The sequence below is a fragment of the Aulostomus chinensis genome, chromosome 18 (genome assembly GCF_037954235.1).
Source record: "Aulostomus chinensis isolate RoL2024-O1b breed Wild chromosome 18, RoL_Achi_v1.0, whole genome shotgun sequence".
In the NCBI taxonomy this organism is placed as follows: domain Eukaryota; kingdom Metazoa; phylum Chordata; class Actinopteri; order Syngnathiformes; family Aulostomidae; genus Aulostomus; species Aulostomus chinensis.
In genome coordinates this window covers 11440173-11453571 of record NC_141337.1, presented here as the reverse complement: position 1 = coordinate 11453571, position 13399 = coordinate 11440173, and the positions used below count along the sequence as shown (strand labels likewise).

At 40.5% G+C, this 13399-nt stretch overlaps 3 protein-coding genes across 14 annotated transcripts in view; 1 reads left to right on the top strand and 2 right to left on the bottom strand.

The window, feature by feature from the left end:
• Positions 1 to 7559, bottom strand: part of cep112 (centrosomal protein 112) — a 109787-nt gene extending 102228 nt beyond the window's left edge. For 7 of the 11 annotated variants that reach the window (XR_015109948.1, XM_086184109.1, XM_086184107.1 and 4 more), the window contains exons 1-4: positions 7484 to 7559; positions 7028 to 7132; positions 6348 to 6541; positions 5931 to 6091 (exon numbers count right to left, since the gene is read on the bottom strand). Coding sequence is in view for 10 of the 11 variants with exons in the window: in XM_086184109.1 (XP_086040235.1) it covers positions 5931 to 6091; positions 6348 to 6541; positions 7028 to 7127 (455 nt within the window). In the remaining variant the exon portion in view is untranslated. Of the gene's footprint in view, positions 1 to 5930; positions 6092 to 6347; positions 6542 to 7027; positions 7133 to 7311; positions 7440 to 7463 lie in introns of those variants that run through there. The other 4 variants (XM_086184105.1, XM_086184102.1, XM_086184104.1 and 1 more) reach the window with 4 other exon arrangements.
• Positions 7560 to 8676: 1117 nt separating this feature from the next.
• prkcab (protein kinase C, alpha, b) overlaps positions 8677 to 13399 on the top strand; it is a 100101-nt gene continuing 95378 nt past the window's right edge. The window contains exons 1-2 of one of the 2 annotated variants that reach the window (XM_086184116.1): positions 8677 to 9086; positions 9217 to 9248. In XM_086184116.1, the coding sequence (XP_086040242.1) occupies positions 8920 to 9086; positions 9217 to 9248 (199 nt within the window). In that variant the 5' untranslated portion in view covers positions 8677 to 8919. The remainder of the gene's footprint in view (positions 9087 to 9216; positions 9249 to 13399) is intronic. The other variant, XM_086184117.1, reaches the window with a different exon arrangement.
• On the bottom strand, positions 9342 to 10604 carry LOC147245145 (uncharacterized). Its single transcript, XM_086184118.1, has 3 exons — positions 10506 to 10604; positions 10355 to 10410; positions 9342 to 10270 (listed from the first exon to the last, which is right to left on the bottom strand). Exons 1-3 carry the CDS (start codon positions 10526 to 10528, stop codon positions 9438 to 9440), a joined length of 912 nt encoding a protein of 303 aa, XP_086040244.1. The 5' UTR covers positions 10529 to 10604; the 3' UTR covers positions 9342 to 9437.

The window sequence follows — 13399 nt, the reverse complement described above, 5'->3', positions numbered from 1 at the left end:
GATTTGTAAGTGTGCAGCTCTTCCTTTGCTGCTCACAGGGATCAAACTCAGACACAACAATAACTCTATTCCATGACATGTAAAGCCACAACTGAAGTCATCATATGAGTCTGGATCAAAATATATAACTTTTTTTCCCATAAAAAGTACAAGAATTATTTCCTGAGAAATGTATGAACAAGTCAAAAAATAACTTATTTTGCAAACCTTAATTAAAATCATATATGTCTGGAAATATTTCCAAACCAAGTCTACATCTACATTTTTTATTGAAGGTCCATAGGGAAAAAAAAAATTCCTGAGTGAAGAATGAACGAAAACATCCAAAAAACAGACCTCAACTTCAATGAAAACATCGCTTCCATGGCAGAGGTAATTTAACAGCTGTGTGCTGGGACTTTTTGTTTTTGTAACCTCTTGTTAACAATCTTGATGAATTGTTTAAAAGTTTGACTGACCTTAATAAGCAGCCCTTTGTCTTCGACTTGAAAGATTTGTGCTGAAGTGCACACACATACATACCTACAGTGTGTGTGTGTGTGTGTGTGTGTGTGTGTGTGTGTGTGTGTGTGTGTGTGTGTGTGTGTGTGTGTGTGTGTGAGTCTTGAGCCTGCTTGTCTGTTTGCATGTGCTTGCATGGGCAGCCCGCTTCACTATTTACACAGATCAACATCTGGCATCGGTTGCATGGTTTGCGGTCTGCATTTCATCCCATTTGAACAATAAACGTCTCTGCTATACATCAGTGTGTTTCCATACACAACCCACAGGGCACCAGTTGACGGCATGTACAATCTTTTCATTATCATACACCTCAATCATTGTCTCATCATGTCCTTCATGGTTTTAACATAGAAATTGCATTTATCCATAGACACCTGCAACACACGCACACACACTCACATTGTAAGATTACACTCACACATTCCCAAGTGAGCTTAAAATCTCATTAAGAACGGGCACACAAGCTGCTAATAGCCCACTAATGCTAACTGAATGAAGATTTCAGAACAAAGTAAGACAGGAAGATGTAGGATAACAATGAAATTTAAAAAAAAAGAGTAGGTAGATTAAATCTTATGTCTGCAGGGTTTTACTTCAAACTTTTCAACATAATTAATGAGACAATATCAAAACAATATCATATCCTTGGCATTATTAGGGAGAGGGTTTTTGGTCAATTCAGGAATGATTTTCATAAGAAAAAGCAGCTTTACTTTCACAGTTAGCGTTTTGAAGACAAGCTTTACAATGTGTGAAGCTGTCCTTGTTTACATTAGACAGTTACCTGACAAATTAGGGTATGTATTATTAAAGCTACACCACATCATGCAGGCCTATGTGTGGACTCGTGTTAATCACCATCATCTGTTGACTGGCATGTCACTCAGGAGATGAACTGAGAGCGCTATTGATTTTGCAGGCTGGTGAGGTATAGTTTTTGCTACTGGGGCAGATGTTTTTCAGATAGGCCTTTCCCACTGACAGGAAACTTGTTCAAACCCCATGAGCAAACTTTTTATTTGAACCTTTCCTAGTGTTCTCACCAATAATTTGCTCTGAATCCCAGAATTGGGTGCACAGTCAGAACCGAAAAATACATGGTTTTCTTGCAATTTGTGATAACATCTAAAATGCCCATCCTCATCTTACTTTCAACGTAAGGATGCAAATGACCACACACGGCATGTGCAGTCTGACTCACACAGGAGTACTGTTAATATGTCATCTAGTCTGTGTATGTGCAACTCATTACTGTTGTTTGCACATATTCTTATCTACAACTACAGCTCTGGTTGGGACTTACAATATCTTCATAGGATTATTGTGACACAACAGTTCAGGCCAAAACTAGCATGAAAGGGGTATGGTTCTGTAGACAGAACGCAGATTCTGAAAATCTTGAACAGCACCAGTTCAAGAACCCACACTAATTTGACAGGGATATGTCTGGAATAATCTAATAAACTCAAAAAGAAAAACCTATCCTCAGAAACTCAAATAGTGCTATTAAGGGTTCAATATTGTTTGAATTGTATGAAAAGTTCCAAAAAAACCTCCTGCAGGTTTCATGCACTTATCAACAACCTGGTGTGTATGGGCAATGTCAGCGCGCACACACCTGCACACACATGCACAAAAACGCACAGACCTGAAACTTGGATGGTGTGAGCTGAGGGTGGTGGTGGTGGTGGTGGTGGTGGTGGGGGTTGGGGGGGGGGGGGTACTTTGCAATCTTGGGCCTCTAAGTCAACAGGTGGATGAAGATAATTGAATCAGATGTGTCTGGAGTCTGAGGCCCAGAGATCAAAGCAGTGGCAAGTCAGGCCAGAGTTACACACACACACACACACACACACACACACACACACACACACACACACACACACAGAAGAAAATGAGAACACCATGTAGAGCCTCAGAAGCTGCAGCTTGGATGATTAAAGCAGCCTGACATCCATCCACCAGTCTGACCTCCAGGTGCAGCGCCAGTGGGCCCAGTTCTCAGCCTCAGGCACCATGAGGGAAGCAGTTTGACCTTGGGACACAAACATCCCCCTGCCCCTGCAAACCCTATGCCATAACCCAGCACCACCTGAGGGCAAGATCAGAAGAAACACTCTTGGCCTGAGAGTGAGAGATGTGAGGAGTTTCCAACAACATCAGGGACAGGCTGCTGCAACTGCAAGGACAATATTATTGTCACATTTACCAAGAAAAATATCTGAGGAGGAGTCGAAGAAGAAGAAGAAGGGGAGGGGGGTCGGCTGGTTAAAAGTTCTCACATGTGGATGAAATGCACACAGATGGGAAACAGAAGTCGGGGACAAAAGAGGAAAACAAGAACATTAAAATGAGACAGAAAGGCCTCAAGGAGAAGCAAAAATGGAGCGAGAATAACATGTACATAGAAAAACCCAAAAGGTCTTGCTCTCAAACTAAAGTTAAGCAGTGGACCTGACATGAGTGTCACTGGAAATAGCACCATCAACCCCCACACACCTTTTTCTTTGTGCTTCTTTGTCCTTACTTCCTGCCTCTATTAAAGCCATCTGTGATACAGGAACATGGACTGAACCATTATCAGTATGAGCTTTTGACCCCTCTTGACTGCATTTGTTTCATTACATCACTCTTCCACCTAGATATGTGCTGATTATTAAGCAGTGGCTCCATCTTGTGGTTACACTGGGGAACGCACACTAATAGTGGTGTCCATGGTGGAATTTGCTCAGGGCATTTTGACAACTTTAAAATATTATATATATATATATAAATATATATAAATAAATATATATATATATATATATAAATATATATATATATATATATATTTAAACACACATTAAAACATCACAGCCCATCCACTTGTGCGCAAAATGGAAGCAACTCCTACATGCATAAGAAAACCTTTCCGACATATACGCTTCAGATCTTCAAACTTGAAAAGAGTTTTGCAGAGGCTCTGCACATCACCTGACTCACGGAGTGAGAAAGAGATCAAACATTTCCACATCATAGGGAGGGAGAGTCCTTCCATTTAATCTTATCTAAATGAGAAAGACACATAAAAGGACTCTAGGCTGAGCTAATTTTCTCCATCATGATGTTAGCCCGTGATCCGAGTGTTTTTCAGAGCCCTATCCCAATCAGACACTATACAGTATGGTAGTACCGTATAACACAAGACGGAATCTTTTGAAGGTCTTGTAGTGTTTCCTCGATGGGAGAGATCTATATTGGCAGTTTAATTTAGTCAACTGAGTCAAACATGTAGATTTGTGTGATTTGCTTCAATATATGCTAAAGAGATACAGTAGTTTTAAGTTACGCAGTTTTTCTATTTCCAAGAGTCAGAAACTAATTAATGACTGAGAATACACTGTTTCCATGTATTTGGTGTACTACAACATTCTGTGAAACATCAGTATTAGGGTAGTTTGTCTAAGGGCTTTAATGACATAATAATGATCCTATAGAGGCATCCAGAAACAAAACTATAAGTAATGTAAGGAGGGGTAAGAGGGGGGGACCTTCTTATTTTACTACTGATACTGCTGTCCACACTGAAGTATAAAATTATGTATATGTATATGTACGGATAATCCCAGAATTGAGACACAGGGTCCATTTTTAACTGTGACAAATAAAGACAAGTCCTAATGATCATTTTCTAAGAACCGAACATACTACAACCCCCCCACCCCCACCCCCCCCCCCCACCCCCACCCCCACCCCGACGGTAAACCTTTAATTAAACATGGCAGCAAAGAGCCTGTTCTGTGTCTTGCGGTGTCCTGGTGGATATTAAGCTCCCTTTACTACATTTACAGAGCTCTCTTTTTATTATGCTAATGAGCATATCCAGCTACTGGGCGCTAATTTGCTTTTCTTTGCTAATTGGAATGAAAAACCCCGAGACATTAGTAAGATCACTTTGTCAAGCTCTGAAATTGCCTGCAGTTAGAGGAAATATCCCTGAGCAAAATAGGATGACTGATGGTTTATTGAGAGGGTGTGTGTGTGTGTGTGTGTGTGTGTGTGTGTACATTACTATGTATCTTAGCTTGCAATCGAACTGTTTAAATTAACCAGCACATTATTTCCAAATTCAAAATACATGCATATTTTCATATTTTGTATGTATACATGTATGTGTGTGTGTGTGTGTGTGTGTATATATATATATATATATATATTTTTTTTTTTTTTTTTGACTTTAACTGATGCTCATTAAAGAACTATTAAAGAACTGAAATGAAATCACTTAAGAAACTGAAATGAAATGAAATCATTTAAGAAAACAGCGCACACACTAATGAGCTACCGAGCTGTCTTTGCTTTCCTCTGCGAGCGTTGGACACCAGGTTCAGCAACTGGGAAAGTGTAAGGAGGAGAGGAACAGAAAGATGGCTATATAGAGAATATGAAAGGTTTCTCATCCTCTCGAGCTGTTTTGAAGTGCTCCTCTAAGAAAAGTCAGATTGGACAGCTCATGCAGACTGATGCAAGGACTTGGCAATGTCTTTCGCTTTTCAGATGGCGATGCTGAGCAAAAGCAAGGAGTGATCAATCATGAAGTCGGGTCTAGGATGTTTGGATGAATACATTTAAGCATATATGTCAGTAAGCACGGAGGAATATCCTACTTTAAACCAAGATGTTTAAAAGCTAACTTCAGGAAGTGACAATGAACAACATCAAACTATTACAAGTCCCTCTAAAGTAAAAAAATGTTCTGTTTTTCTTCTTGTTCCCACAGATAAATGTTTGAGCTTCACTGTGTAGAAAGACAGATGTTTTTGCCACTAAAAAGACAATTCCACATTCATAGGTGAATTTAAAATTCGATTTTAGGAGGCGGTCTTATGAGCAGGATTTGTGACATCACCATTTTTTTTCCCCCAAAGTTGATCCTGCTTTAAAATTTAGCATGGACAAGTAAAACATGAAATTTGAAACATCAAGTCAGAATAGACTTTATGGAGAAGTGAAAGAAAATCTGGAATTTTTAATAAGGGACAACAATAGGTGGCCTTTGAAGGATTTCACTGTACTTAATACCATCGTATACGTGTGGAAGGGACCTTTAATAAATTCAATTACTGTATATTATGCTTTCACTTATGAGAGCAGTCTTAAGAATATACAAAGAGGTCAAATGAATGAGCGCTCATGTAATAACATAGTAATGACAAGTTCATTAACATAGTTTCATATAAAATGACAATCACGTTTAGCAAAACATAATTCATCACTCTTTTTCAAATTTTACTCCTAATTTATTTACATCCATTTTCATCACCTCCATTTTCTCAATCAGTTGTGTTACTTCAACCCCTTATAATTGACATCGCAGTAATTAACAGAGGTTTTTCCATTTCATGTGACATTCTGTATACTAGAGATGATGTGTAGTTGAACAGTACCTGCGATGAGCTGCATTATGGGAGGTGGTCCTGCTCTTCAGGAGGCCCCCAGCGAAACTGTCATCTGTATAACCACCGAGCTCTCCTGTGACCCAGTCGGGCAGAGCTGCTTTGTCGCGGTCCACGGGCCGACCACCAAGTGGCTCGTCAAAATAAATGGACTAAAATATTAAAGAGACATGAGGTGATGTTAGGGACATTTCAATTGATTAAGATATATATAACCAATATATTTTGAAATGTAGAATTGAATTGCATTTCTTCCTTTCCATATTTCTGTCTCTTAAATGTGGCTCTACACAATCTTCGACTTCAGTTCCCATTCTGAGAGCGAATGATTCAAAAATATCAAGTCACATCACTACACACAAAAGCAACATAACAACATTTAAGATTTGATTAAGAAACCTTTCTTACCATGTAGGTCGGAAGCATCTTGAGGCTGCCAGGCTCTGGTTTGCTGGTGAAAGGCCCCTCCAGGACCCCTCGTTTGAGCATGTGGACAAGCAAACGGGCATAGATGTTACGGGTTTTCCGTCCTAGAGGGCCTGAGCCACATACTGCTGCTGGATCACACAGCTTCTTTATCCACAAGGCACACAACTGACGCTCTGTTGTCAATGGAGACAGAGGGACAGGAAAGATTATTTATCACTTATGATCATTAGTATTATTAGAAGTAGTCGTAGTGGTAGTCGTAGCAGTAGTGGTGTAGTAGTAGTATATGTGTCCCTGCATCATTGGGAGATACAAAAAAGTCTGCACTTGAGGAGGAAAGCATTATTTTGACTACATTTGATTTATTGATATCCACATAGAATGAAATATTCTGATATCATTTTATGAAATATATACAGTTGAGTGTGTCATCCTGTGATGCATTACATTAAAATAATAACTTGCAGATAGACTGAGAAGAGTGCTAGACTGGTGCAGAAGAGTGAAAATATTACAGAACTGAGATGATGCATTAGCTCATGAATGATATTGCCCTGCTGCTCCACACTGTTGCAGGTCTTGTCCCTGAGCAGTCTCCCCTGTTGGAGATCTGGAGACTGCTGGACCACTGAACATATATATTATATATGCGAGCTTACCTGTTTTGTTCGGGTTTTTAAGCACATACGGTTTCATCTCTAGAAGGAAACGGTCAAACTCTGTGTCCAGCCATTCCACTGACTCCTCGTGTTTGCTCATTATATCTGTGAATGAATAAGTGACGTAAGTAACGCTACTACAACTAATTAGCATAGCTACACAAACAACAACGACAGCCACAAAAACAGAACAGAGATAACGGTAGGCTCAACAGTTATTTGTCGCACAAGCTCACATAATATTAACATAACCCTGCAAAGAACTCGAGTTGGTATCGCACTACCGTAATAGAGACAGGCGAAGTGTGTTAGCAAACACAATGTACCGCTAGCAGGGAAGTAAAGCTACAGCTCATCGCTAATGCTAGTTCCGGGCATTTAGCCACATACGAATGACATGCCATTAAAAACTACAGGGTTTATGAAAACGCATTACATTGATACGAAGCATTTTACCCTGAGCATTTAATTCACCGCTAAAACTGGTTCAAAACTTCAGCGTCCTATCTCTACGTCACTTCCGTTTTCCGCGGATAGACGAAAGCAGCGTCTACCTGTTACCATAGAAACTGCTGGCGGTTTTTCTTTTAACTTTATTTAACCTACAAAGTCGAATACAATTTGTCATCGAGAAGAAACAAGGAACCGAACTCAAAGAAAGGAAAAATTAAACGCCTGGGATAAAGAATAAATGTAAAATCAAAAGGATGCCCCGAAGTAGATAAAATATTTATCTAAACACCGTTATGTATTATCTGCCATATTTAATCACATTAATGTAACTGAATAAAATGCCATCACAATATAGGCCTACTGCTTCCTAGATTTGTAAGATTTACTGAGAAACAACTTTGTTTGACGGATTACTGTGTCAGAAAACAGAATGAATTTACAGCCCCTTTTGAAGATTGTGGAAAAACAAATTTGAATGTCAACTCTCTTGCGAATGTGTGGATAAAAGGCTTGTAATTGTGTGAGTATGCATGGCCCTATTTGAGAGACCCTGAAGTAGACAGTCCACAGAAAGTTCCCCATCTGTCCCTTCTAAAGGAGGCAGGAATGAGATGTAATTTATTCAGAACCCTGCAGGCCACATGTTACATGTGCCTGAAAGTACACATGTATATAGGCTCAGATGCTACATGTACACATTACTTTCTCCACAATTTTTGTCTGTGCTTATCTATCCTTCTTCCTTTTTACTTTTTATAAAATGTCTTATTCTCTATCTTTTTATCATAGTGAGAAAAGGACTTCAGACAAGACTGTTTTTCTTTTCTGAGACTGAAGGGTGACCATATGACAGGCGGCGAGAACACCAATAATTTCTGATTCCAAACGTCCCAATCACCTGTAGTGACATTTATGACCACAAGGGGGCGCAAAATACCAACAGTTTCTAATACGCTGAGCAAGAGATGTGGATGTGATGCCTTCAGGAGCTGCTCGTATGTCCCATTACCCATTCCAGGCTTGTTTCACCTCATGTTGCTGTGATTAAATAATCTGAAGCTGCGGAATAAAATATAGATGGATTCCCGGTTGTTAAGGATATTGTTTGCCCGTTCTTAAACACTGAAACTGACCTGAGTACAAATAATTTTTACCATTCATTTAATTTGGCCTATTTCCATAAAAAAAGAAAAAGATACTTCGGGACAGTTGCATACTTGCAATAATCCTACAGTCTTTAAAGTAGACGCTATCGACGTCACAGTGAATGAAAAAGAAGCGCTTCAGTGTAGAGCAGACAGAAGGGAGGCGTGCGGGCTGTCAAGAGAGCTCCAGCAGACTCAGCACCACTTATCAGGGAGCTGAAGAGGCAAGAACCTCACACACCCCGTTCAGGACAACACAGTTGTGGCTGTACAAGTTTGGGGTTTTGTCCCACCATGGCGGACCATCTTTTACATTATTCTGACTCCGCTGGGTTTGGGAACCGATTCGCCCGCAAAGGTGCTTTGCGGCAGAAAAATGTGCATGAAGTGAAAAACCATAAATTTACTGCCAGGTTTTTCAAACAGCCGACGTTCTGCAGCCATTGTACAGACTTCATATGGTAAGTCCTCGGACAGCTCATAGTTTAACTTCAGCTATTCTGGGTAGTTAGCAGTCAGTATTGCCCCATAAGAAAGGGTTGGCGTTTGGACTGTAGGTTCCAGTACTAACAGAGCCTCTTTTTGTTGCAGGGGATTTGGGAAACAAGGATTTCAGTGTCAAGGTAAAAACTTCCCCTCTGACCGTTTAGTGCACCCTGTTTGTCTCATGAGTTTTTGTAGTGTTCACTGACTCCATGAATGATATAAGACAGTAATGAGGTTTTTTAAAAGTTTAATTTCACACATGCACAGGCCATGCTGGAAGATGAGCAGTAGTTGAAGCTTTTAGACAAGACTTTGCAGATATACCTTTAAGGCGTCTTTGTCTTGACACCCTTGGAGCTCACAGCTATTGTCTGAAACTCTGGAGTGTATTTGGAATGTGTGGAGACAGTCTTGCGTCTATAGTAGCCGTTACTGGACTGGCGGATGTGGGTTGGAGGAACTAGGACTGGATTACCCACTTCCTGGGAAACCTTGACTTTGGTGCCAATGGTTTGTTCTTCTGACTGTACTGAAGGCTTCCTAGACAAAAAGCCAGGCCAGGCTCCGACGTTAGGGTGACGCTTGGGGAATGAGAATCTCCTCCGTGCAGGACGAGACTGAGCTTGAGATGGATATTGAAATACTTCCTCAAAGATACGACGGTGAGTGTCACCATCAGTATTCAGGTATCGGTTATGAAGACCAGAACTGCCAGCAAGTTCAGGCTGCCCAGGCAAAACACTCTGAGCTTGGGTGCCCTGAGAGGGTGGGCCAGGTTGAGGTTTCATATGGCCAGAAGAGCTGCCACTGCTTGGAGAGGTGGGGGTTGATTGAGCCTGGATGGGGTGTCGATGAGGTATCAGCGGCTTTCTCAGCAGGTTGTCAGGTTTTAGAGGGAAGACAAGTGGCAAGTCACGGCCTCCCAGCCCCTCTCTTGACCCACCAGCGACAGGCTTGTGTACTTCAGGGATACGAGACGCGTCAGGCACGTTTTGGGAAACTAGGACCCAATGGGGAAGTGGTTCAAGTGAAGGCTTCCTGTCATTTGCATTTTCATAGTTAGTCACATAGCTATTTGAGCCTGACCAATCACTATGAAGTTCATCCTCTGTATCCTCCATGATATTACGCCAGTCAGTCACACGTGGATAGCCAATACCTGTATAAAAACTCAAGTTTAGATTAAAGCAGCAAAGTTTTTTTGTCCAGGTTTAAAGTTGGCTATTAAGATGGAAGTTATTACCTTTTGAAGCTGGCAAACCTGTACTTCCATTAAATAGAACGGAAATCCAGGAAACCCTACAAAAAAGGCAGTAAAAAAACTGATTAAAAACCTGATTGAGGTAATTATGAAACAAATTCACTGAGAAACTCATTTAATTAGTGAAACATACCACAGCAGGAGTCCCAGAGCCATGACGATCAGTGGAGCTGCAGTACCAAGTACTCCTCAGATGCTATGGTTGGAGACGTAAGAGTAATTTCTAATTACTCTTTAGACACAAGAGCCTTTTATACTCACACAGCAATCAGCGACCTGATGATTTACAGGTGTGGCACCCGGATAACCCCACCTTTTTTTGCCAGTGTGAAACCCGCTCTGCTTTGAATATGTATCCTAGGAAATCTACCACTACATTACTTAGTTAAAAAGATACGATTGTAGATTTTTGCACACAACAAGCCATGAAATCAGCGCCCCGTTGCTAGCGTAACATTTCTCTGTGGATAACTCCAGATGGAAGGAAGGTAAAAAGGGCAGAAGGCAGCGAAACAAAGATGAGGTGTGAGCTGAGATTCTTGCTGGTTTCTCCTTTGCGCAGGATGCAAAGAAGCGTTTGATGTTGGTTTAAAGTTCTAGACTTAACAGGTGAGGTCAGGTACGTTCTGGCCACTCTGCTGCTCCACAGTCTGCATGTATTCCAATAGATAAATAGAGGCTTTGCAAAGGAGCTCTATCGCCACGCGCGTTACATGTGACTGGATTACCGAGATTGAATTTAAAGGCTGTTCAGTCCCACACTTACAAAAAAAAAAAAAAAAAAAAAGATTAATCATTGTGTCAGGATGGCCAGGGCTGTCTGCAGAGCTGCAGGACATTTTTAAGGTAGCGCTCTCATATTGGACCAAAGCAAAGAACTATTACAGCATATGTACAATGACACTTTATGTCATTCCCCTCATAGCGTTCGCAACACCTGACTGATTCTGGATTTTTTTAGGGCCAATATTAATGTTAGGATGTAAATAATTTCTGGCACTGCCATGTAACCCAATTTTTTTTTCTTCTGCTCATTTTGATTACACAAACACTTGTGACATGACATGAAAAGGCAGGATTATTTAGTTTGAAGCGATACTGCACCCCAATTTTTTTTTTTCTTACTTTTCAAGTACTCACAAATGGGTGTCTTGAGCTCACAAAGACATTTTTGTACTTCCTTCATCACTTCGTTTTGACTCCAGAGTGCAGAAAGAGCCAGACTCATGTACTGGCTAACAACAACAACAACAACAACAACATAGAACCTGCACTTACAAACTCTAAAGCTAATCATCTGATATAATCCACATCGTCTTTATCCAGCCATATGCCCAATAATCCATTAGCATTTTGATTTGAACTAAGAATAAACTATAGCCCTTTCGCTCCGGCTCTCATTCATAGTAGCGTCAAGCGCAACCAGCTGGCCTTTTCTGTTAAACCAACTTGTTTCTGCTCGTTCCTGCATGTTCATGGTGAAGCCGAACTGGAAGCTTTATAGTTTGTTTTGAGCAAAAATTAAAGCGTTCATGGATTATTTAGCCTACAAATGAATAAAGTAGAAGGGGATTATACCGGATGATGCCCTTGAGAGTTTGCAAAGTGATATTTTTGGACACTTTTGCTGTTGCTGTTCTGTTGCTAATTCTGTTGTTAGCCACAAAGCGTGATTAGCTTCAAGCTAAGGATTCGTAGCTGTCTAGCTTTGGTTTCTGAAATTACAAAAAAGTGATGCAGGAGGGGAAACAAAAAACTTTATGACCTCAGATACTGCACTTACTACTTAAATGACATAAATCCCTTTTTAGGTGCACTATTGTTTCAGCTCTAAACTTTATTTTCCACTGAACAGTAACATCACTTCAGATACTGTATTAAATAGATATACGTATATGTATGATAAGCTGATATCTGCTGACATTATTGGCCTCACAGATACATTAGTGGGACAAATGTCCAGGGTGTATACAGCACATGTCTGCATGTGTTCGTGTGTGTGCCGGAAAAGGTGATTGTCTGTCCATCCCTCCATTATCTGTACCGCTCATCCTCTACAGGATGTTTTGGAAGTGGAGCCGATCCCAGCCGAAAAACACATAACCATTCACATGCGTGGCTAATTTAGAGTATCCAGCTAAACTTTTAGTTTCAATTTATGTGTCTTTTTCCCCTCAAAATGGTCTAATAGTACATAATCATCTCTATACATACATGTACTTGACAGTGCTGCAAATGTGGGCTGACGGGATAGAACGTGTGGATACATTGCTGAAAAAAAGAATGAAATAAAGAAAATGGAGGAATAATTCCCACAGGCCTGAGTGCACAGTGTAGGTCTCTGTCTTCTTCATGAGAAGGATTTATGCAGTACGTTCTCGGTAACACGATGAAGACAGACATTCAACTGCCAACCGCTTCTCTGAGGCGGTCATGAAATACCATTATAATATTTCTGTGTCACTAAAGGTGACAGTGTTGCATGTTTAAGGGACAACTGAGAACGTTTGGCTTGTGAGAGTTATTAGAGAGGTGATAAAGCGTGGCTCCTGTGATCATTCATCTTTATCTATTTCCCTGTGAGGCTGATATCAGCCAGGTGTGGGCAGATAAAGGCCTGCCTACAGCTTCTCACTGCACATTGAAAAAACACATAGTATTTTTTATTTTTTTCCCTTTCTCATTCCTCCTGTGGTCACCCACCTCTGCTGCCCAGAGTAGTGCCACAGCTTTATAAAGGCCTTTATTGCTCAAGCATCTACGTAGGTGGAGGACCAAACCCCTGCTGTTCCCAGGGCGCTCTACCTTTTTATTGTGAAAACTAAAAAAAGACGATGTTTGCCTCTCCCTGGTTAGAAATGGAGGACGTTTGTTGCAGAATGACCGTTGGATTAATCACTAAATAACCAAGATCACACACGATAATGTTCTTTTATTTATCAGCATAACATTTGCTTAAAGCAAATTTAACATTTGCTTGTTGTTGTTGTTGTTTTTTTACAATAGCAATAGCAGCCTCTGCTGCCA

Coding starts and splice junctions, on each gene's coding strand:
- LOC147245145 (XM_086184118.1), bottom strand. CDS start 10,528: ATGGCTCTGGGACTCCTGCTGTG. Junction 10,411..10,505: donor GCTCTGGGACTCCTGCTGTG/GTATGTTTCACT, acceptor CCTTTTTTGTAG/GGTTTCCTGGATTTCCGTTC. Junction 10,271..10,354: donor AGGTTTGCCAGCTTCAAAAG/GTAATAACTTCC, acceptor GTTTTTATACAG/GTATTGGCTATCCACGTGTG.